General features: G+C 40.7%; 1 protein-coding gene across 4 annotated transcripts in view; it reads left to right on the top strand.

The window, feature by feature from the left end:
• The window catches only part of il1rapl1a (interleukin 1 receptor accessory protein-like 1a), a 178838-nt gene that overhangs the window by 111185 nt on the left and 41274 nt on the right, over positions 1-26379 (top strand). For all 4 annotated transcript variants that reach the window (XM_080902276.1, XM_080902278.1, XM_080902277.1 and 1 more), the window contains exon 6: positions 10678-10752. In XM_080902276.1, coding sequence (XP_080758402.1) covers positions 10678-10752 — 75 coding nt within the window. The remainder of the gene's footprint in view (positions 1-10677; positions 10753-26379) is intronic.

The raw sequence follows: 26379 nt of genomic DNA, 5'->3' as shown, positions 1-26379 counted from the left end.
GAAGTAAGTGTTGTCAGTTCAACAGTGAAGCAAGTCCCGTTTAAAATATTTATTTCTGTGTGGTTCAAGAATTTGCGGATGAATTATGTTTTTCTGTATCTGAGAACTTAATTTATAAACACAAGAATTTTATAGAGTGTTCTCATTTTTTTTCCTGCTCTGTCACACACAAGGGAGACGATTAAACATTGTGGTTACCTCTGACTCTCTTCTCCCCTCACCTTAGCATCTTCACTTTCTGTTCGTTCTGCAAACAATACACCAATAAAAATCCTCCTTGTTCATTTCAAGTACTCTTCATATTCCCTGAATGCTTAACTGTATCTCTTAGTGTGAAACACATTATTCAATCAGCCTCCATAAATCCTGTGCTGGGAGAATGAAAAGACAGTCTTAATTAGGGTGCTTTTTAAATAGTAAATAAAGTTTGAGGCAAAACAATATGATATTGTGTGGAGGTGGTGCTTTAGTTAAGGGATGTTAAGTAAAAAAAACCTGAAGTGTGTGAGTAGCTCCTCCTGCACGTGAGCATACATGTGTAACCCACTATGCATAAACACCTGCTGAGAGAGCAGACAGGAGGTGAAACTAGGAATCAGCAATGCATTTTTTTAAACAATGCTGTACCTAATAGGTAATAAATCGCTGAATGTAGTTTCTAATGGCTCGTATATTCTTCAAACAAGCAGGGAACTGACAGGCGGGCACTTTTAATTTCCTCTTTCTTCTTATTTAACAAAGATATGGGTTATTGAGGCCTCGCAGCTGGAGCCCTGCTTCGAACAGCTTGGTCACTGCCATGTTGCATCATCACATTGTCTCGCTTAGAGAGCTGCTTAGTCAGAAAAACTCGACTGGGGTCAGCGGGGGAGCTGGCCCCAGGGAGGGGTTACCTGCCCCTCCCTTCCTTCCCTCCCCATCTCCAGCTGCCTCCCTCTTCCCGCTCCTCCACAACCACCCACACATGCAGGGCCTTGGAGTGGGGGTATGTCACCAGGGTGCAGAGGAGGCTACCCCCCCCCCCCCCCCCCCCCCCGTCCCCTTCTGGCTGCCTCTGCCTCAATTTTATCCCACAACTTAGACATTCACATTATTCACACTCTCATTACACATACATATAGGATCTTGGGGGTGGGCACAATCACGGAGTCCAATTTACCATCAGGGTGTATACCTCACCCCTGACGTCGTTGCCCACCTCTCAATTTTAAATACACTTAGTCATTGAGGGCTAGCAGGAGGGACTATGCGCTTACCTGCTGCTCCTTGGCAGGTAGCTCCATGCCCTCCTGGGTTTTAATTGCACCTTAGAACACATATGCATCAACACTACAATGAGCGGGTGGAGGGAGGTTTGGAGTCTTCTCCCACCCCCATTCTCTGCGGCCTGCTGGAGCGGGAGGGCTAGTAGGAGGAGTTGGCCGTCCGACTGCGGTCTGGGGTGTGGGGCCTCCCTGCTGCTGCGGAGTCGGGGTGGTCTGCCTCTCCCCACCGCAGGGAAAAGGGTAACACCACCTGGGTCTGGGTGCAATTCCCCCCTCCAGGGGCAAGGGTACCTAGACCCGGTTTGTAGAGTACGCTTGGGGAGTGTGATTGTGTGTACAGCGTCTCTTTATGTCTGTCTCCACGTTGGTTGAGTGTGGAGTAAGTGCATATGAGAGCATGAGGGGGGGAATGGATGTTTGTGTCTGTGTGTGCCTGTATGTCTGTGTCTATATGTCAGGTTGGGTATCAGACGCCACCTCTCTGGGGACACCTCAGGCCCTCCAAGGTTTGGAGGCCTATCTCCACCCACCACCACTTCCCCTGCCGGTGGCGGACTCCCTCAGGTGTCGGTGTGTTGGTGGTTCTTTGTGTCTGGGGGTGGGCGTCCGGGTACACACCGGCTCACTCCTTGGCGGCCGCTTGTCGGGGCCTGGGGCCTGGGGCTCGCTCGGGCCCCTTTGGAGGTGGGGTGCCCCCGGCCTCTCGGCCTGGGGCTCGGTCACTCAGGCACAGCTGGGGGCCGGCGGAGCTCACGGGCGCGTCACTGCAACTCCCCCTGGCTTCTGCTCCGCGGCTGCTGGGCGAGCCCTCATCTGGGACTCTCCTCAACTCTTACTGGAACAGTGGCGCGGCTGCCCCTCTGTTGGTCTTCCATGGTCTCTTGTGTTCTGGGGGCCTCTGGATGTCTGGAGTTTTGATCTCCTCCATACCCGCTTCACACCCTGGAGGACGGGGCTGTGGCCCCCCCACACTCCCTAGCAGATCATTACATGGAGAAACCTTTGGAATGCAAGCATGCTGATCCACACAGGTATGCACACATGGGTATTCACAGACGCGGACTAAAGCTTTCTTGGCTGCTGCCTCAAAGCACACTGTGCGCTGTCTATCTTGCGTGCTGCACAATATCGTTTATTATTTAGTAAATATTGATATCTATGACTAGCTAGTTTATTGTGATGGTGCTTTGTTTTCTCTATTATTCAGAATCAGAATCAGAATACTTTATTGATCCCTGGGGGAAATTATTTTTTGTTACAGTGCTCCATTTTAAACCAACATTAAGACAAGACAGACAATACGCTAACTAAGAATAGTACAATATATACATATATATACATACATACATACATACATACATACATACATACATACATACATACATAAGTCACTTATAAATAAATATTTGGAAAAGAAACATGTGTAGCTGTAGCAGCAAACAGTGTGTTAAGTGGATGCGTTGTACAGGGAGATGGCCACAGGCAGGAATGATTTCCTGTGTCGTTCAGTGGTGCTTTTCGGTAATCTCAGTCTCTCACTGAACGAGCTCCTGTGACTGACCAACATGTCATGGAGTGGGTGGGAGGTGTTATCCAACATTGTCTTTATCTTGGACAGCATCCGCCTCTCCGACACCACCTTGAGGGAGTCCAGCTCCATCCCCACAACATTGCTGGCCTTACGGATCAGTTTATTAAGTCTGTTGGCATCTGCGACCCTCAGCCTGCTCCCCCAGCATGCAACAGCATAGAGGATCGCACTGGCCACCACAGACTCATAGAAAATCCTCAGCATTTTCTGGCAGATGTTGAAGGACCTCAGTCGCCTCAAAAAATAGAGACGACTCTGGCCCTTCCTGTAAAGTGCTGTGGTGTTTTTAGCCCAGTCCAGTTTATTGTCAATGTGTACTCCAAGGTATTTATAGTCCTCCACAATGTCAACACTGACCCCCTGGATTGAAACAGGGGTCAAGTGTTTCCTGGTCTTCCTGAAGTCCACGATCAGTTCCTTGGTCTTTGCCACGTTGAGCTGCAGATGATTCTGCTCACACCACGTGACAAAGGAGTCGACCACAGCCCGGTACTCTGTCTCATCATCCCTGCTGATGCATCCAACCACCGCAGAGTCATCAGAAAACTTCTGAAGATGGCAGGTCTCTGTGCAGTGGCTGAAGTCTGTGGTGTAGAGGGTGAAGAGGAAGGGGGAGAGGACAGTCCCCTGTGGTGCCCCTGTGTTGCTGATCACCTTGTCAGACACACACTGTGGGAGACGTACATATTGTGGTCTTCCTGTCAGGTAATCAACAATCCAGGACACCAGAGAAGCATCCACCTGCATCGCTGCTAACTTATCACCCAGGAGGGTCGGCCTGATGGTGTTGAAAGCACTGGAAAAGTCAAAAAACATGACCCTCACAGTGCTCGCCGGCTGGTCCAGATGGGTGTAGACACGATTGAGCAGGTAGATGATGGCGTCCTCTGTTCCGAGACGAGGCTGATAAGCGAACTGAAGGGGATCCAGATGTGGTCTTACTATGGGTTGCAGCTGGTCCAGGATGAGCCTTTCCAGGGTCTTCATGATGTGGGAGGTCAGTGCCACGGGCCTGTAATCCTGGGGGCCACTGGGACGAGGCGTCTTTGGTACAGGGACGAGGCATGATGTCTTCCACATCACCGGGACCCTCTGCAGACTCAGACTCAGCATAAACAGTTTATGAAAGACTCCACACAGCTGGGGGGCACAGGTCTTGAGGACAAGGGGACTCACTCCGTCTGGTCCAGCAGACTTGCCTGAGTGAAGTCTCCTCATTTGCATCTCAACCTGGTATTATTATGTTACTCTTTGTTGTTTGCTGTCTCCTCTGTTTGTTTTTTTTGTTTGTTTGTTTTTTTTCTCCATACAGGTGACCCAGGAGTTCTTTTTTTTTTTTCTCTCTCTTCCCCCCCCCTTCTCACCGTCTCTTCTCCCCTTTGGTTTTCTTTCTTTCTCTCCCCCTCTTTCTCTCATTCATTCCCCCTGTCCTATTTATTTAAAAAGAAAAAAAAAAAAAATGACAAAGGATGAACTGAAGCTCTGCCATCACGTAATGTCGCATACTGCTGTTTCTGATGTCATTTAAAAAAAAAAGAAAGAAAAAAAAAAAAAAAAGAAAAACTCGACTTCCTACTTGGCCACAAGAGGCCAATTGTTTTCACTTTTTGCGATGATAGCCATTTGACTGTGCCAGTGACAATGATGTAGGAACCTGTCTGGCCTTATTTGCTGGACAGAATGCGCACTCCTGTTGCTTTGATGTTGAAGTATTTCAGCTTTGCCAGAGGCAGGGCTTTTAGAGAGCATAACACTGGTGCACAGCGGGGGAGCATGAAGTGGTTTTGGATGCTTTTATTAGCTTCCTCTGGATGACACAGACAAGCTCCCCATACAGCTTCTCTCATGTGGGAAATGGTCAGATCGGGAAGTGAATTCTGTATACTCTGAGGTGACTTTATAAGAGAATCATACACACTGGTTATTGCACAATTAGGAATGAAATGAAACTGGCTCTAAGGTGACCACGCTGCAGAGGAAGGTCAATGGTAATATATAGTGATCTCCTGCAGTACCATATAGGAGTCTGCCAGCTGTAGCGGAGAACTGAGACTTCTCTAGTGAAGCTTAGCAGTGTTGGGAGACTCACAGGGACTTCGTATTTTTCAAGTCTCTTTCCTTCTTTTTTTTTTTTTTTGCTTTTCTTTTTCAGCGTGACTGCCTTTGTTGGTTAAAACAAAAACCTTTGGGAGCTAATTTTGTTAAACCAAGGGTTCGCAACGTAACGTGCACGAGAGCGCGTCCATGCACGGACACGCTCTAACAAAGTCTTTTCGTGTTCGTGAATGTCCCTGTAAAGCATATGGCAGTCATTTGTACATTGATTTCTTCTCATTTTCACCTTTGCTACTATTGTGCCAACAGCACATTTTTTCTTACAAATGGGACAGAACAGAAAAAGCCCAGTGATCCAAGAATCTCAGCTCCATCTGTAATTCGTTAATTTGCTGTTTGCCTACAGTCAGTCACCCAGAATAATCCATCTGGAAAGTCCAGTGAGCTTTTCTACCACCATGACCAAATGGGATTGTGGATGACTGATCACAAAGCTTACATCCACAAAGTCCTGTGCTACATTAATATATTTCATGTAGGCCACCACACACTGACACACAAAGGTTGATTCAGTCCTCTTCAGTAGAGCTTAATACTTGTTTGCAGGTATGCAGTCTGACTATCTAGTGTTAAAGGAACTAAAACACAAATCCAGCAATGTTTTTAATTACTTTGCATATTAAACACTACATTATACATTTTCACACAGTTAGTCATTTTTGTAATTCGCACGTTACAAGTTGTAAAGTATACACAAACTAAATGGACCACAATGCTAGTGTCGTGTTGTTGAAAAGTTTTATTACAGATGCTTTGTGTCTCCTCCGAAAATTAATTCCGCCTGATTTGCTACTGAGAACAGACAACCTTTCTGCCCTGGGACATCAATGTTTTATAGTGACTCATCGATTTCAGAGAGTAAAACTTGCACAGGCATACCGGGCAAGCCATTCAGGTCCCCTAAAGACACAAATTCACCCTGGAGACACTTGCTCTGCTCATACACAAACAGGCCATTTAACGTTTTATGTAAACTTAAAAGAAGTTCCTCTCAGAGTGTGATTCTGTGGGGCAGCTGTGGCTCTAAAGGTGAAGAGAGATGAGCAGTAGCTTTAGGATTGATAGTGTGGTCTCAAATTTCTCCTTCTTACACGTTTAAGGGTCTTTTAGTGAAAAGAAAAACATTTGTTCTCATTCGTTGGACGTGGCCATCCTGCTTTTTTGTGAAAGTTGACCTGAAAATTTTTCTTCTTAACAAAATTACGTTTCATTAAGTGTTCCTCATTCAAATGCAGTATGTCTGTCCACTATACAAGGATAAAAAAACATTTTACATGACATATAACTTGTCACATTATATCACATGTATTACTGAAGGAATAGTATGGCTTATTAGATTTAAGTGTGTAGCATATAATTCATTTGCATGTGTGATACTTCATTGTTTTGTGAATGTGCCAAATCAAAAGAATCCTGCAAGCGCCACATGGTGATTTTGGGCTTCTACACTTAACAATCTGCAACCACCACAAAGCATTATAGTACAAATCTGACCAAAAGTTTGCCCATTTGTTCTTGGACCAGGAGTTATTTTTCATTTGGATTATTTTTCAAGTGGATTTTGAAGTAGCAGATGTGCATACTTAGGTTGAAATCCAAGCTTATTGTAACCTTGAAATTAACCAAAAAAAAATCATTTTTTTATATAACAAATACATAAATCATCTGAATCTTCCGTCATGATGCCCACACAATCTGTCATTGCATTAACAACCCATCACTTAATGTATTTGCATGTTTAATTACCTTTTATAGCTTTGATTGCTTGATTTCATACGTTTCCTTTTTATTGGCAAACAGAGACTCTTTCCTTTGTTTGCTCCCTCTCTTCCATATTTCCATAAATGGTGTCCCCCCTCCCAACCCATGAATTGATGTATTTCCCATGAAGGAATGGTAATTAAGATAATGAGATTTTCAGAACCAAGTGTAGCATGCCAAAATGAAGCAGGAGGGGGGGCACGTTTCATATCTTCTTTTTATTTTAGCTTTCTAAATTTTCCCTCTTTTGTCTTACCAGCATTACCTCTCTGTCTATAGTCCTTACCACATCTGCTTTCCCTTTTGTCTCCCATACACAGCTCGTCCTCATTTGTTTGCCCAGTGTATAATTAGCTATAGGATCACCCATTGTGTAATTATGTATAGCAGTTTGATATGTAATTAAAACTGTATCAGTATCCAGTGTAATTTGTGCTGTGTGATTACCTATTAACAGTGCAAACAGTCGTGCCTAAAAGCCCGTGACCGCCCCTCTCACAGATGTCAATGTGCTTTTCTGTCAGTATTTATGTATCAGCAGGTGTTATAGGCGAGCCAAAAATAAATACGAAATCAGAACAAAATAGAGCTGATGTTTACATTTTGGTCTGTGTATCGTCACATGAGTAGTTCTTTCAGTAACTGCCGAACATGTTAACACAAAGCTTTACTTCAGTACTTCAGTCTTGCCCAACAATTTAGTCAAAGCAGCAACATTATGTCGCTCCCAAAAACAGAAAAGGCTTTTCAAACAGCTTGCTGGAAACCTCATCATAAGACGAAAAAAAGAAGTCAAGTGTGCACACTCTAAGGAAACATCTTAATGAATACACATCACTGCAGCTTTACAAATTCACAGCAAAATAATTGGGAATTCCAGAAAAGCTGCTGGTACTTGGAGGTATTATGTTGATTTTTTTTTCATCTGATTTAGAAAATGAGGAATTCTCTTTAGTTCATTTGATTGTACAAAATATGCTTGATTTGACTCTGCATCTGTGTGCAGAGTTGTTTAATATGTTCAAACATTGTGTTTTTATGTCCGACTTAACTGCAAAATGTAATACATGAATAAATACAATTAGATCACTACACATGGAGATTTACAATATAGACCAATCAGCCACAATATTAAAACAACATACCTATCAGTGAGGATGTCCTGTGGGACACAATCCATTTTAGCCCGGAGATGCTTAATCAAGTTGGCATCTCGAGGCTTTTGAGGTCAGGTCATCATCTTGGGCTCCTTGTCATGTTCCTTGCACAATTCCTAAGCAATTTCTTTTACTGTGGGCATGGTGTTTTGCCGTTTGAGTCCATTGCACTCAGAATATAACACTGTCCTTAAGTGTGCTTCGTCTGCGATGGCATATACTTAAGTGGTACATGTCAGAAAAATCTCCACATCAATATCAAGACCGAAGGTTTCCCAAAGAACATGGAGTTGCAATGAGGAGAACAATGTTATCAGTTTCACCTGTCAGTTTTAATGTTGTGGCCGATCATGTATATCAAACCTTTTTATTCCAGATAGCCACATTTTTATCATTAGCATCAGGAATAATATAAACCCAGTAGAGCTCTGCACTCATCTCACTACAGAAAAAGAAATGTTAGAGTCTGGGATGATATCAAACATGTCATGCTTGCTAGCAGAGAAACGTGGGTTATAAAGCGCTTGATATGCCACTGTTTTTTTCTCATGATGTAATGGCACAGCAACAACTAAATGTGTCAGAGTTGTGACTGATTACCAACCACACAGAACTTTCATTTGTCATAATTAGGATGGAAAGAATGTGTCCAAGACTTGAGAGTGTCCTTTTTCTACAAATATGGAAAAGAAATTGAAAAAACTTATAAAAGACTTGCATAAGATGTGGCCTTCTTCATATAGTAAATCATATAACGCTTATATGATTTACTCATGAAAGTGGCCACTTTCTCATTACTTTCATACCTTGTTTTAGTAAGTATCCAAAACATACAAGTTTCTTTTATATAATTTTTCAAGGGATCTTATATCTGTTTTCACTCTTGTATGCTTTTCATATAAGTTTCACACAAGACAGATACAAACTTTATAAGATTTATATATATCTTTCCATATGGGTATAAAGGGGAGCACAAACACACCTGCTAAAGAATTGTTATATGTAAGTTTAAAAGTGGCTGGTCACAGATTAGCATTTGCTGTGGCCTCAATGCAAGAATTTTCTGCACATTCCAAGTAAATTACATTTAACATAAGGTGTGACTCAATACATAATTTATGATTTGACTCACACTACATGCATTAAATAAAGCAGAATGGTGGCTTGGCATATTGTGTAAAATGGTAGAGTCCAAGTATCTCACCTCCAGGATTCACAAAAGGTGGAAACTCCAGGTTTAGGAATGTGACCATATTGAATTACAGTAAACTAGCAAGTCTTAAACACTGAAAAATATATTGTTATCTAATCCTAAATAGTAACACATACTGTGGAGATTTGTGAACTTCCTAACCTGTGTTCCTTCTCTCCCTGAGCCTGGTTCTGCTGGAGGTTTCTACCTGTTAAAAGGGAGTTTTTCCTTCCCGCTGTCACCAAAGTGCTGCTCATAGGGGTCATATGATTGTTGGGTTTTCTCTGTATGTATTATTGTAGGCTTTACCTTACCTTGAGGCACTGAGGTGATATATAAATAAAATTGAATTGACTTGAACTTTACAAAAAGGATAGTTGTAGCATAGAAGAATGCATAAGAAGGTAAATGTGTATTGTCTGGAGGAGTAAGCTTCAAAGTAACCATAACTATAATGAAAAATTCCCTTCATTGTGCAATTGCCAATGACTTTTAAAGTTGTGAATTTAAACATTTTTTTAACCCAGTACAAAACATCAAACTGTGTTTACTGGGCATCTCTCAGCATAATGACAATGGACATTTATATTTATAGGCATTTCTTTATGAAAAAGCCGCTATAACGTGGAGCCAAGCTGTGAAGAACTCCAGTGTTGAATACAGCCTTTTCTATTTTATGTTCTTAAGAAAAATTGGTCATTCCTGCATTTTCCTTACAGATCTAGTCTTTTGAAACTAACAAGCTACACTGCTATGCCTGTGTGAAGTTGCGTATCAGAGTTTGTGATGCAGCTATTGATGCTAACTGGACTTTTTGACATTTGTGTTTACTTACTTTGCAGTGGATCTTAGGCAGGTTAGCACATAGCTGCTTTGGTAGAGGTCAAAGAGTAGCCGTTTACCTGTCAAATTAAATATTCATTTTAAGTCACACCAATGAACACATAATTCTGTGGAGGTGCTTAAGGTACCTATATAGCCCTTCTTGAGTTCCAGGGTTGTATTGAGGCACAAACATATATAGCTGAAAGATTGTAGTTTCTTCTTTTTAATAATATCTGGGCAGTTGATCAACCAACTGTCAGTTTATCCTGAACAATTTAATCATTGGATTGTGGTTTTTCTGATATCTATCAATCATGCATACAGATTAAATTGTGAAATGCTCTAGGCTACGTAGTCATTCCATTATGATTAGTTAAACCATATAAATGAAGCCCAAGGTCGATAGGCACTTAAAAACAATGTGGCCACAAAAAAGCAAAGAGTGAAGAAGAATGTGTATATAATATATATATATTATATAATGTTCTCCCCCCCCCCCCCCCCTTTGTTTTTGCACAAGTCAAAATGGGATGGGCATGTATTTAATAGAAGTATATAATAAACAGATGATAAATCTCTGTAATGGCATGGCATACAACTAAATTTAAAAAAAGCTCATTCAGAAGTACCAAAAAGTGGATTCTGTTCATCTGGACGTAGCGTTTATAGTGTTTTTCCCACTGAAAACTACAGAAGTAGATCATTAAAAAGGTGTTTGTCTGTATTTCTGCTTTATCCAAAAATAAATAGTCCCTTTTTTTTCCTTTTCAGCTCCTTTGACGGACAAGCCGCCAAAGATCCTGTTCCCCTCGGAAAACAAGATTAGCAATATGGAGCTTCAGCTAGGTAAGACCTTTGTGGGATTTCTTTCCTCTGCACTCAGTGTTATCTGTGTCATTTTTAAATGAAAGCAAATGGATAACTGTACCAATCCTGCCCAGCACACCTACAGGCACTGATCGCAGATTGATGATGGTTCTTTTACTTGCTGAGAAAACAGCAAAACAGGAAAAAAAAAAACTGTAAAAGTGTTTGCCATATATGCTAATAGTCGCCACTAATGTCCCTTAGGCTGTTTTGTCAACAATGGAGAGCCCATATGCTGCCAGAGATCCATACACAGGCTTGCCGCATGGAGACGCAGCCACTTTCTGTTGCAGTTGTTTGTCTTCTTTGACGTGGGGTCACGATGGACCAAGCGTGTGCGCGTATGTGCATGAGCGAGTATGGTTTGGTTTCTTGTTTGTTTGTTTTTTTCTGCAGCAGCATATTGCTTGATTTCTGGGCACAGTCCGTTGTCCACATGGTGCTTGCCGCTCTATGAATGGCCAATGTGTCTGTCATGCTGAAGCCGGTCAGACAAGAGATTGGAAGAGTATTTGACAGAAAGACAGGGTGAGGACAAAGACAAAGAGTTGCAATGATTCATTGAGTGCTTGCCTTTTGTCTTCCATCTGATGCTACTGGAATGCAGGTAGTTAATTTAAAATGCCTCCACGGTTGGCTGATCAAGAGTGAAAAATTGCTGCTGTTGATAAACTGACAGGCACAGCCTCACATGTCAGCCTACTCACACCCATGCATGAACAGGTTGCACAATGTTGGCCCTTCAGCTATTTGTCTCATTTGTCTCTATCTTGATTCCAGTGAGATTGTGAGGAAAGACTTCACTCTCAAAAGTGACTCACTCATATTTATAGCCTCACGTCAGTTCCTTCTCGCATTTGCTGTGTGAGTACTGTACAGTAAGTGTGTGTGTGTGTGTGTGTGTGTGTGTGTGTGTGTGTGTGAGAGAGACTTTGAAAGAAAATTCTTTAAAAGAAGAATAGTGTAAATTATTGGATAACAGATTGAAATATCATGATTTTAAGCTCTGCTATGCCTTAAGCTAGAAAAGATCTGGTCCTTACTCCTATTTAATGATTCATCTCTTTGTTAATCCTCCCATGGCTGGTAAATACATGCACCCATGTCTGAAATGCAGTGCAACTTTAATGTCAGAGTCACACTTTTGTAATTGTTGCTTTGAAGACCAGGGTCACTGTAGTCTGCAACCACTAACAGTCAGTTACTGCCTTTTACAGCAACTTTGTTTATGGGAAGCACTTCAAGGCAACCTGTGTTGTGATTCTGCGCTATGTAAATAAAATTGAATTGAATTGAAATACTAAAAAGCCAATACGATGAAGACGGTCTGCTTTCAGTTTGCGAATGAATGGGCTCAAGTTAGTAATTGACCCCATTCAATTGTTAGTAATTACATACAATCTGCTTGCAATGATATTGCAATTAACTGTGATAAATTGTCAAATATTGCAAATCTGTTGCTATCCCTGATATTCAGGACTGTTGCCCCACAGCAAGAAGGTCCTGAGTTCTCTAATGTCTGCACGGGTTCTCTCCAGGTTCTCCTGGTCCAAACACATGCAATTATTTGGGTTAGCTTCATTGGTCATTTGAATTTGGCTCTAGCTGTAAGTGTAAACGTAAAACATCTCTGTGTAAACCCTGCAACAGTTTGGCCACCTGTCCAGAGTGTACCCTATGGCAGCTGGGATAGGCTGAAGCCCCCGGGTGACCCCTGAATTGGATAATTGGAAGAAATGGATGGACTTTTAGAGCACAGCCAGAATCTCATGAACTTGAAATAACAATTCAGAATTTCCTCCGCAAAGAGTGCAGTAATATAATTTAACTGCAAAGTAACAAAGGCACTCTGAAAGCTTGCTTTGATCTAGTTATTATAACTAGGCAAAAGCAAGGTTGCTCAACTAGTTATAAACTAACTCTAATCTATCTAGATGCACAAAATAAGGGGAAATTACTTTTAATAATATGGTAACCAAAGGTTTGGTACATCTACAAATAAATGAAAGAGTAAATAGGGAACACTGTGAGATATCTAAGCAAGACAGAGAAAAAAAAAACAATTAAGTCTAGTGTCTTGCGGTAAGACCTCACAGACTCCCAGAGGAGACTCTAAAACAGAGAGACATTGATGTAAATATTTTACAGTGGCTCCATTTTGTGTGCAGAATAGTTGTCTCTCCCTCTAGACGAGAGTTTCTCTTTTATTTAGTTTTATTTATTTATTCTCTTCTTCCTTAATATTTGTTGAGCCATGCCCTAAGCAGCTTTATGGGGCATTGTGGCAGATTTATGATAGCTAGAACGTGCACAGAAAGAGGCCGGTCTCTTATGGCAAGCGCGAAATAGAGAGGGAGAGGAAAAAAGACACAGGAGCCAGTGGAGGCCGGTGGATGGGCAGTAAAACCGGAGCTGTAAGCAGAGAGATAAATCTGCAACACTGCCGGGAAACACAGGCCAACTTTATCTCCTCTGCTGTTGCAACCAGTGCAGATCTTAGACATCCTACATCCCAGCTAGCTTTACGCAGCGCACACGCACACACTGGCAGGCATAAATAAAAGACATATGTTACATAAACTCTCACGGAAGACCTGCAGCAGAGATGTTCTGGAAAGTCTAAGAAGATGAATGTGAGAAACTCAGGCCTCAGAATCGTGATAGGCAAGCGGGGACTCAGAGACAAGACAGGATGGTTGAGAGGGAATACACACACGGGATTAGAAACTGTTTTCGTTCAAAGGGGGGTTTTGTCAGATCTTCTCTCTTCAGGTTCCCTCTTCCTGGATGTTTCTGCCACTACATCCCTTTCTGCTGATGGACCGAAATCCCACAGCTACAGATTCTGTCACTCAGGACTACATACATTAAGCCCCAATTCTACCACCAAATAGCTGTGTGTGTGTGTGTGTGTGTGTGTGTGTGTGTGTGTGTGTGTGTGTGTGTGTGTGTGTGTGTGTGTGTGTGTACGTGTGTGTACGTGTGTGTGTGTGCGTGCATGCGTGTGTGTTGCTCTCTTCACAAATCTCTTCTTTAGGGCATCAGGAATCCTCAGGGATATGTGACTGTGCGTCTGCTGAAAGCCGGCCTGCACTGCATCAGAAACATTACTTTTGGACATCTTGACATTTTCAGTCTGTGTATAATGTTGGATTTTTACCATTAGCCACTCAGCTATTCTTTTGCCAGATTTACTACTGTCCCCCAGTGGTGAGTTGGTGAAGTCCACTCCTATTTCTTCCAGAATTAGGAGGATGATTCATTATATTAATGGGTTTAAATCTGTGTGTAGGTGCTGGGGTTGGTGAGAGGGAAATGCACAAAATACATATACTCACAGTACAGTAATATGACACATTACACATAGCCTAGCAGAAACACACACACACAGACTCACATGCAGGATTGGTGTTGACTCCCTTGGAATGATTTGTCATGGAGTTCAGAGGGTGTGGGTTAAAGATTCAGCTCATGCTTACACAGCACTTCAGTGAGAGCATTTTTCTGTCTCCCCAGCTCTCCCTCTTCATCGCAACACATACAAACATGCACTTGCAAATATTCAAACAACCCGGCACTACTTGAGGTGGATAGGTCACACACACGCTTGCAGCGCAGACCTCTGCAACCGTGGGATAATTGTAACTGATAGAGGATTTTACTATCCCCCAAAGCCAGCAGATGGGTGCACTCGTGTGGAAAGGAATTAGAATCCATTATTTCGGAGAGCAGGAACCAACAGCAGAGGATGGGCAGCAATAGGGAGAAGGCTCTTATACCTACTTCATTTAAACAGAGACGAGTCTACACACGTGCACGCACATCCATGCACCTGTACGTGTGCACACATCTTCTCACACTGTACACCCTCAGGGGTGTTTAGAGCTGTAATAGACTGACACTCAAAACGCTGACGTTCCCAATTTAGCAAGTAATTCAGCAATGCAATTTTGAAAAGCTCAAAGGAAAAAGCCAGCGTGGATGTTCAGCTTCTTTCATGACCTTTTGGAAACAGCTGGTTATGTTTAGTTTGAATGCACTGACTGAAAGAGATACATCATGTTTTGTTATTGTGAGCCGAGAAAGAACTGAGGGTAAATATTAATCTTGAAAACCCACGTTAGCTCGTGTACTGCTGTTGACGTGGCCATAAAACACATGATCAGGCATTTAGCTAGCCTGCATTTGTAATACTGAACTGTGATTATACAGGTTACCCTTCCAGATTCCACTAGTTCAACAAACAGCACCACTATTCATACATTTCATAGCTGCTTACCCAATTTAGGGTCATGGAGGGCTGGAGCGCATCCAAGCTGTCATGTGGCAAAGAGGTGGGTATGGTTTGCAGGTCCTGCATTTTAATTTATGTACCAAAAACCAAAGCACACCTGTCCACTTTAGCCCAGAGGGTGCAGTGTCTGCAAGTTTTTCCAATAATGTAAAATTTTGGTCAGGCCACAAGACAATTATCTTCAGTTCAGTCCATCTTTTAATGAGGTGAGCCCTAGCAGAAATAAAGTTGTGTTTTCTGGATCTCTCAAGCTTAAATGATTTGCTCATCATTCCATGTACACATTTTCACAGTATCCTTAATCTTTGGGAAGCAGGGTTGTAAAGCAGACAATGAAGTCATCAGAAATGTGACCAATTTCCAAAGGCAGTATATACTGCCAAAACCCCCCAAAGAAAATAACATATTGGGTCTTGATAGATTAAATATTCATGTTGAGATACACATTAGAGCAAAGGTATATAACAATGGATAGAGGGAAACAAAATTTATCAAACCTTTTAGGGCTAGATTGAACGCTAAAATGATGTTCCGAAAAAATGTTAGTTTTTTTCTTTAATGTCTTTATATATAAAACATGACATATAGCATCGTTTTCCTCCGAGTTCATGCCTTATTTCATCCATGTTCTTGCTCACCTCTCCCTTCCATCTATGTCTATTTCTACATCTTTTCATCCATTACATCTCTTCTGTTCTCACGGCGTCACCTGTTGACCGCTGCTTGCTTGGAGATTTGAGGATTGTACAGAACTCCAGATTAGTGAGGACATTCTTAAGCTTCGACACCTAGCCTTGACAACAAACATGCCGCTTTTCCTCGGAGAGGGTGAAATTGAAGTTGACATTGCTCTGGAGAGTTACTGGAGGTCAAAGGAGATTCACTTCATTAAATTACTTTCTGTCTCTGCTTCTTTTTTTGTCCGTGTCTTACAAACACACACATACACACACTTTAATTTCCGGACTTAAATGATACATCTTTGACAGTTTCCTCGCTCCCTTTTGCCTCTGTTCGTGCCACCTTTCTGATTTTCAGCTCCAGCATTCACGATCACCCAACATGTTGTTATGTGTTTCAATTGCATCGCTATAATAATGCAAAGAAGTATTGAAATCGTTTAACTAATTAAAAGTAAAAAACTGAATTAAATTCTTTAATTCTATTTTTTAAGTGTAAAATATTGTTATTAAAATACATTTACATTAAGAGTAGTCTTTATAATGAACCATTTCAGAATGATGTATGTTTTATTATAATTCCTGTACCATTTGTGGGTAGATTACTTTAACTTTTTCACCTGATGAAGTAATAATTTTTTGTATTTCCCTAGAGATCAATAAAGTTGTGTCCTAATCTCATCTTATTTAGAGAAAATAACATTACATTTGGTAAAAACTGCATTTATTGTATCTAGAGTAACTTTAGTTATCAAATAAATGTAGTGAAGAAAAAAAGGGGGTTGCAATCCTCCTGAAATGATGTGTGAGTAGACATACAGTAGCAGCAGAAAATCAAATGCTCGTGTAAATAGCATATCAAAACTCTTAAGTGCAGCTTTTGAGTAAAGAAAAGGACTATGCAGCACTTTCTAAAGATGTCCATTTGGTTATGTTAATGTTTTGTGATAAATGACGTATTTATATTACAGCACAGAGATAAAAATCACACACTGAGAACCCTTAAAGGTCACCCCGCAGATATGTCATTATATTTGGTTGTAGCCCCACAGTGACCCAGTGTTAAGTAACCCATGGTGACCGGTATGGTAAGTAGTGTGTCAGCGAAACAAAGCTGAATGTTTAAGTGTGTGAACGGTCGTCATTAATCACCAAGTCTGGGGCACAGAGCAGGGGACTGCAGTATGATAAATGAACTAACCGCTTCTCTCATGCCTAACCGTAAAGGGAGAGGGAGGGAGGAAAGCAGACAAACGCGAAACTGTACAGAGACGTAGCACAACACAACACCCTACTGTGCATCATACACAGGGGTTTGTTTGCTGCTGACTTTAAATTGCTCACCACGGCTGAAGTGAGGCCAAGAGATGCGAGAAAGGTGTGGACACTCTCTTGATTCATACTCGGCTGCTGAGGTACCAATCTCAGCAGCTAATTCAGCATGCTGAATTGGTGTGAGAAGAGGCTATCTGACCGCCTGCCTATTTAATTCAGTGTCCTCTTAATTTTGTATTCTCTTTCTATGATGGTAGAAGAGCATGAAACAGCTCTTTTAATCAATAGTTTTCTCAGGTCAGGTCCTACCTAGGCTGGCTGCACTGGAGTGTTTCATTATGTAACACCATATATACCCATCCAAAATGTGCAGACTTATCTATATTCTATGAACTCCATGTATTTTCTGAAAGCGTGACTGTATATAGGGGATAGGCATATGAAAGGTGCATGGATGTGTCTCGGCAAGTGTGATTGTCTGTGTGAAAGGGATCCTTCTGCTGTACTGATCTGTGACCTCAGCAGAGCATGGTAACCTTGTGATTCATAAATCACTTTTGTGTGAGCGAACACTGCCCCTCAGGTTCTCAGTCAGATCTCTACCTTGCTTGTCACAATCGGTTTCAAAACACCAGCATGATGATGGTTAAAACACTCACCTCAAGGCTTCAAGTCCAACTGTTATATATAGCTTACGAGACAAAATAAAAGCAAATACAAATATGACCTAGAGTCCATCTGTTATGCATTACTCAAAATATACGATATAGTAATGGTTGTGTGAACCTTAATAATAAGGCAAAATATGGCTGTGAAAAGAGTTTTGGCTCGATCGCTTAGGTGTGTTTGTCTGTGTTACCTTCTGGAGCAGAATACACAAACTAGCGTGTTATTTTCTGTTACTTTCACCATGTGCTTTCACGTCAGCTGACAGGTGACCCTCTGTTGTGGTCTTGTAAAGCGCTACTTAGAAGACGTGAGGCATTGTGACTTGACGCTTCAGTCAGCTTTACTTTCAACTCGGGGTGCCACAGATTGCCTTCACTGCCTGCTGTGAGCTCAACTTTCTGCTTACTGTCAGTGTGCGTATTCACTCAGGCAATCAGTCATGTGTTTGTGTTTGTGCATGTGTGCCTGCTAGGACTAAAGCACAGTCATTATCCAGGCAATCCCAAGCACTCGTGCTAAGTTAGTCACGGGTAAGAGTTTCTCCACATTTAAGCCCAAAGATGTCTTTAAAGAGAGACTATTTAGATAATGGTAGCTTTTACCTCATCGGGCTGCTGATGCTCAAGTTCAGTGACAGGTAATCAAAGGAAAGAAGCACCCCACTCATCCCAGCATCACTCTGTATTTGACACAACAAGGGTAGACAGGGTGAGGAGGCAGACATAATGAGACCTGTCTCCTTATTAGAGGGTCTCTTCTTTCAGAAATTGCCCTTTCATCCTCTTCCAGTCACTGCCTCCTCTATTTGGTCAAAGCACCAATGGCAAGGTCAGGGGGCACGATGTAAGAGAGGAACTTGAAATACAGACTACATCAACAAAATGTGACTAAAGAAGCATTAGCCAGAAAGAAACTGATGTAGGCTAACAGGAAAGGATGGAGCAAGGATGAAGTAGTGGAGAAAAAAAAATAATGACAAGGATGGGGAGAGATAGGCGGGGGGCAATGGGGAGGGAGCTGGCACTGGAATGACATGCATGAACAGCAAAGCGAGCAGGGGAAAAGGCGGCTTTGCCATTCACTTTGAAGCTTGCTCCACTTCTGTCTCTGTTATGTAACAGAAAAATGAAGAAAAACAAGTGCCAAAAAACTAGGCAGGGTGTTGAGAGAGGGAGGGAAAAAAAGACGAAGAAGGCAAGACAGAACTTCTAAACTTCAGCGCTCTGATGTTTCCGGCAGGCGAGTGGCTGTATTCGGACAATGGGGTTAGTCACCGTGCTGCACCAAGCCTTGGTGTTGAGTGAGGGGTAAAAGAGTTAGCAGAAAAAGAGGGAGATCAGTCGGTGGTGTGAAGAGAGACAAGAAAGGAGGCTTGAGAAGAGGCAGTCGGACAGAAAACGATAAGGAGGGAGAGGAGAGAAGGAGGAGGAGGTATAAACAGAAAGCAGAGGAGAAGGACCACACTGAGCGTTTCAACCTGAGAGATCTAGCTACAGTAACTCTCTTTCTTCTTCTTCTTCTTTGTTTCTGTGTTACATAAGCAGATCTCTTTGGAGACCATATGAGGCACTTCACGTATATCTGTTCTCTGTTAACTAAAGAAGACCTCTGGCTGGAGGCCACAACTTCACCTGGCAATCAGGAGCAGTTTTGCACTTTAGCTAACACCTTTTTACCAGCTCCAGTTTTGCTTTTTTATGACAATCAATCTTCATGATGTCACCATCGCCCACGGCAGTGAATGTTGCTATGGAGATCAGTAGATCTGCACTGAACTACTGCCTTAGGGAGAGCGTATGCAGGCTTACATTAGTGCATGCGTTTGTGTGTGCGCGCGTCGTGTGTTTGTGCGTGTGTGCATCTTTCTGTCTGTGCACACACGGTTCATCTTTAATTGCCATCTGCAATCTGTATCCTGAACACAGTCAGTAATTCAAGAGGCCCAGCATGTGGTAAATAGCTGAGACTCATTTACAAGTGTGTTAATGGACTTTCTCTGTCTCTGTCTTTCGGGTGTCCCTTTCTCTTTTTCTCTCCACAGTCACACATGCAGCTCAAAATATATTACAGAGCGTCAGAACGAATGCGTTATAAAAGTGGTTTGCATAATTTTATGAATAAACACATAGTCAGATAATTATCTTCGATTTTTTTCCATTACCATAAACACTGTCAGACTGATTGTAATTGGCTTGTTTTATTCTGTAAAATTGGCATTAACGGGTGCTAGCCGGTGCTAGTCTGAGGTGGGGGAAAATTAGGGCAGAGTACAGTCAGCTAAAATTTACTGAGGCTATTCTTGCTGCTGTTCAGGGAAGTGTCTAATATGAAATTGAAGTTTGTAAATTTTTAATAAAAAAACTGACAAATCTTTTTTTAACTGTAATTTATCCATTCATGGGATGAGACCGAGCCTCATTTCCTTTAACTATTTTAGCCTGCTCTTGCCTTCTTTTCTGCACTTTCCTCCTCCCTGATTCTCTTCTTCCTGCCTTAACTGCTCCCTTCAACCTCTGAAAAGTGTTATTAGTATTAAACAATGGAAGAATAGGCATGCTAAGTAGTAGCTTTACTTTCCCTAATAACCACCCTCTATGGTAATAATTGCCCCCTTTGAAACAAAAGGAAAAATTCTTCTTGCGTTACTAGGCAGTTAGCATGCAGCTGCAACTGTTTTATGTATTTGTGGGGGTGCCTGTTTACTGTTGCATACTGTATATAGCACATCATTAAAGATATCACACTTTTTTACTCACTCTCTTTTTTGTTGTTAGCATTGTTATCCTCTTCAGTGACAGCTAGCTTGATTTATTAGGCCAAAGAACCGACTGGAACAAAACGAAACAATCATTAGCATGTGTCTTTTGCAGTGTAACGCACTTCTGCACATGAGAAAAGTTGTCGAATTTTGTTATTGTGTTAAGCATATGAAAAAGAAAATTACAACATCGCAGGATGAATGGGACTTAATTTTTTAAACCCCCTTTTTAACAGCTGTAAAGCAGCTAGTGCTAACTTATTGAACAGAACAAGGCCAGTAACTAGCAATTGACTGAAAGCAACTCCTACAAAGATAAAGACAGGTGTCCAGGAGGAAAAACTAGGGACATTGTGTGCTCATTTCCAGGGGCAGTTTTAGGGTTTGTTGGAAACCTTGGCAAAAATTCTTCCAATTAGCATTTAGTATGTTATAAATCTGACAAAACACCAAGAACAACAGTGTACTAGTCTTAGTTGCGTAATAACAAGGCCTGACAATGAACATAATATAAGTTTCCTGATCTGCAATTTTTCATTATTTATTATAGCGTCAAGTTGTTTTATTTTGTTTTGTTTTACTTTAAACTTTTTTAATAGTCAAGACATGTGTTCTTTAATTTCTTATAGAGTTATTCTATCCCATGCTGCCAGCATTAGATCCTATTGTTTATTGTAGAAACAGCTTGTTTTAACACTATAACAGCTTGTTATAGTCCTACTAGATTTTTGTTGTCTGTCTGAACTGTGGATTCTGTTATTTATCCACCTATTTACTGTGTCATTACATAGCTTCAGCTTTTTTTTCTATATAATGTGTGGCTGGCAGTTATTGTAAAGCTAACAACTTTGCACTGCTGGTTTGCTACCTGCTAATAACCTTTTTGACCTCTTCTTACTTAATTTCTTCTCCACTCAGTGGCTTTTCTAATCGCTTGCGCTGCCCTATTAGAGATAACATGACCTTTTATGTGTTGGCAGTTTCCTGTGTGACCTTTAAGAATAAGGCAGACTGAGAACAGATGTGGATCGAGTGGAACGTAATGTGCAGCTAAAGTGGATTCCATCACTGATTCAGCCAAAATAGGCCATTACAACATTTTGTCCTCAACTGTAAAATGAGAAAATTAGTCACCTTTACGTACGTGCAAGTGTAGCCAAGCGTACAAGGACTTCTCTGGCCTCATCTCTTGTTCCCTTTAGTAGAACAGGCCCACCTGATCAGGCCATGTTTCCCAAGTAATCTGTCACTTTCACTGTTTTGCGGTGTTCCTCCTCATCACTTTCTTTACCCCTCATTGGTTTTGAACTCCTGTATCTGTTTTCTATCTCTGGTGCCATCACTCTTTAGTTTATCTTTTTCTTTTGTGAGTCCTGTTCTTAAAGGAAATTTGTGAATTGATTTTTCCCCCACACTGAAATCAATAGAATCGACTGTAATCTGAAACAAATGTTTGGAAATGCTCATTATTTGTAACTCATAGTTAGTCCTTTGTTTTTCACCCCTCTTTTTATATAATTTTCTCAAGGAGTGAGTAAATAATATTAAAAGTACTTTGGTAAGAAGCATAGGTTTTTGACTTTTGGCACACATCTTTTTGCGATTATAGTTAATATTCAGCAGCTGGTTAGAAATAGCAGCGAAAAAGCTGAATTTCAATATATATGAGCACTGCATCCACACAGTGCTATCAAATGGTGTCTTTACCTCAATCAGGCTCCCTGTTTCTTTGTGAATGTGGTTGCTCAAGCATGCACTAATGTTATTTCCAGCAGAACAACAGTATTCCCTTTTGGCTTTAACTCTGTTTGGGAAATATATAACTTTTCCATTACTTAAATTCCCCAGGTGAAAAGCAGGTAGCTTGGCTTTTCACCTGTGTGAATGAGCAGCATGCACACGCACTGGTGAACAAACAAAACTGCCGTGCATGATTGCAGAATTGTATTGTAGATTTACATTCACCCTTTTCTATGTGTGGGAGGTCTTTTCTGAAGTTCATCCCACATATATTTTTTACCTGATAGTGAACAATTCAGGCTCTAAATGTATAGGTAAAACCATAATATATTTCCAATCCTACCAGGTAGATTTTTGGACAGTGACAGAATTTACAAAATTTGTGATTTTACCCCTGTACACCACCACCACAGTGGATCTTAAATCAAACAGTAAATGTGTGATTGAGGTACAGACTTTGAGCTTTAATTCAAGGGATTTAACAGAAGTACCGGATTAACTGTTGAAGAATTAAAGCCATTTTTCATACCCAGTCCCCCATTTTCAGAGACTGAGAAGTAATTGGAAGTTGACTGAAAAGTAGTTCCTGTTCCCTCATTAGTCCATGACAAATTAAGCTTATTGAAAGATGTGGAGCTGATTCCAACTACTAAACTTCCATTTGGAGCTCTCAATATGAGGTCCAAAGAGATGTCAGTGCAAATGATGAGTGCCATCATTAGGCAAAAAATACATCAATAAAATAGAAATAAACCAATCAAAGAGACTGCAGAAACTGTAGCAGTGACCAAATCTACAATCCAGTACATTTTTTAATGCACTCACCAGCTCAGTAACACCAAAGATACCTGAACAAGCAAAGAAGAAAGCTATATTACAGAATTCCTTCCTTGGTTAAGAAAAATCCATTCAAGTTAGGAACACTGTTGAGGAGGCTGCTGCATCACTGTCAAAGTCTAAAAGTCAAGACACAGCTTCATGGATTAAAACACAGTGTTTACAACATGGTGCAAACCACTGGTTACGCTCAAGAAGAGGAAGGCAAGATTAGACATTTCATGACAAGATGTTGTCTGTGATCTCAAATTACTTTTTACTTTTGTGTTTCTATGTCATTTGCCTTCTGGCCTGTGTGTGTCTTTCATATTCAGTGTTATTCTACAGCACTTTGGTCAGCCCTGTTGTTGTTTTTAAAAGTGCGTTATAAATAAACTAGAATGGTAGGGTCTCAGGTCCCCCTTACATCATCCTGATGCAGGTGAGGGCCAGTTCTTCTCAAATTGCATCTTGGCTTCTACTTTCTGGGCGTTTTTGCAGAAGAAGGAATCCAACTGGGACTGGCTGGACTAGCTGGCTTTGTTTTCCTCTTTAAAAAATATTCACATAAATAAGTGGTCGTGTCCCAGACTAATCAGATACAGTATTAAAAGAAAGCTTAAAATGATTCTTAAACTGGGACACAAAAGTTGTTTTACATACACTATGATAATGAATACACACAGATTTAAAAAGTAATCTTGCTGGGTGCAGCTCTACAACGTATAATTTTCCTTTTAATTGTTCCAGTTTTGCCAAAGTGATGTGTTTGTCTTTCTGGGAATGATAATGACATGACTGAAAAGTACCAAGTTGGTAATGATAGAGAAGTTCCAGTCGTGCAGTGATAATCACTTCTACAGGATTAAGTCCTGACCCACATCAGCTGAGCATATTAGCATTCTGAGAGAGCACTGCGGCAAGATTCCATACCAAGTAAATCCCTGCAGTTCATAGGATGGGAAAGAGGAAGGAAACATAGGACTGGTGGAGAGGAAAGCAGCAAAACAGACTGAATATGTGTGAAAGGCTGCTTCTTTCTTGTGTCAGGATTTCCACGTTTGCTGCATGCATGTTTTGTGGCGTGCGTTATAAGATCCTTCTCTCTGCAAGCCTGTGTTTGAAACCGCATGCTAGGAACTAATTTGCATCTTCTGCATTGAAAGAAATGTAAGTGACATTCCCTGCACCACAGCTACACTGGGCGGCTGATATTAAAGTTCCACTGAACTTTATGTAATTTTATTGATTTTCTTTCTTTTTAAAGCCACTGGCATTTCAATGCAGATGGCCCTGCACTGCCCGGAGCGCGAATCACAAAAACACAAACATAAGCAGAGGTTTTATGCTCTCCTTATTGCACACAAGAAGTGCCTCTAACCATTTCTCTTTTTTTTTTTAAATCGAGTGAAGATCCTGCTTCATGGTACTTTTCACCTGTTTCTATTTTCAATGATGGTAGACTCTTTGATCTATGATATTGTCTGAAGTTTCAAACGCTAAAACGCCTCCAGTTGTCATTTGCGTGATGGAGGATTTGAAAGTGCAGCGTCTTCTAATAATTACGAAGTTTAGCGAGCAGCTTTTTAGTGGGCCTCCGTCTTGAATCTTTCACTCAGATTTACATTTGCTGTGGGTGTGAGCAAGCAGCAGATGGTTTGTTGGAAATAATGACAACATTGAACGACTGGCCCACTCAAAACTATTAAGGGCAAATTGTTTTTTGTTTTTTTTGTTGTTGTTGTTGTTGTTTTTTCCATCGAGAGTTTAATCATTTTGACCATCGGTGCAGTCAGTTCTGATAATAAAACAAAAAACTTAATGAATTGTGAAAGCGACAGATATGGCATCAAACCTACACAGCCTTACAATTGTTTAGCCTCAGTTCTAACCTTTCCTAAAAATAGGAAACATGCCGCAGCATTTCATTGTCTTTTCTTCTTCTTTTGTTTTTTTTCCTTGTGCATGTTCTAGGCCTTCATGAATGTGCAGCACCCACAGATTTCTAACATTTTCCTAACAGGGGTAATGACATTGTTTGATAGAGTGATAAGAGCTCATGCATTGGACACAAGCCAGAAGTGGTTACAAACATTTGATCTAACTATGGTGCAAGCCATCTTTTAGGACTCACCTCCTGATTTGGACTGAATATAAAGGTTCATACATCCACATTAAGGATTACAATTAATTAAAGATGTATAGATCTTTAATCAGTGGACTTCAGCAGTCTTTATATTAACAGGAGAAGAAAAGACACATTAACCATATTTTCTGTAAAACACTGTTTCACTGAAACGACACTGCAGACTAGAGTGTCTGCTAAGAGTAGCATCCAGAAATTAACCTGTTCCCAGTGTCTTATTTATTATTCATATTATTTCATGTGAATAGCTGGGTCGACCATGCATTTTGCAGACCAGCATCATACACAAACTTTACGTCCTGTGCTTTCTTTTTAAACATCCTTTTGACTTTCGATGTCCCATTCCCAGCTCCGCCTTAATTCCTCTTACATTTTCTTTTACTTTTTTTCCCCACAGTACTACAAACAAAACTGTGTGCATTCATGAATAACGAAGGTACAACAGGTCATCCATCACGCAGATCTGCATTGCAGTGGTTGTTGCTAAACTTCTGGGGTGACTCATTTGGAATCAAAGAAACTTTGCCTTATAAATCAGCGAGTACTTACTTTATAAATGTAGGTAATTAAAGTTAAATAACTTAAAATTAAAAAAACTTCCTTTAGCAATTTGAAGCAAATCACACAGTGCAAATTCTCCAAAACTATCATTCAGATTTCTATATTATAAATAGTGTTACACAAAAAAGTTAATTAATAATGTGCTTAATTATTCTTGCTCGGCTCTATATTATTATTTCTTAAAAATATGAAATACAAATTTCCATCTCAATAAAAAGGTTGAAGTATATGTCTACCTCTTAACAATATTTCCCTAACTGATAAAAATATATATATTATTCAGTTCTATTCTAGCTTACTTTACCACTATTAATTACTTCATATTATATAAATTATATTACATACACTTGTATTGTAAGTGTATTTACCTTATTACTAAATACTTTTCCAAGTTGTGACATTATTTGGTTTAGCAGCATTCAGAGACGACAGGTTATGACATTTGGGTTAATGTTGAAAAAAAACAACAACATGATATTGTTTGAATACTGGTAAACAGATTGTGTTTCCAATCACTCTGGACCTTTTCTGAATAAACCAAGCCATGAGTTTTTATTAACAGTAAAGCTCACGGCCTCATTTAAAATGCTCTATTCACAATTAAAAAAAACAAATATATTTGGGGAAAAGCTTAAAAAATATCCAGTAATTGAACAATGTATTGGAT

This window comes from Rhamphochromis sp. 'chilingali' (genome assembly GCF_963969265.1).
Source record: "Rhamphochromis sp. 'chilingali' genome assembly, chromosome: 14".
NCBI lineage: Eukaryota > Metazoa > Chordata > Actinopteri > Cichliformes > Cichlidae > Rhamphochromis > Rhamphochromis sp. 'chilingali'.
Note: the sequence above shows the minus strand (reverse complement) of the source record. Positions and strands in the feature narration are given on the sequence as shown.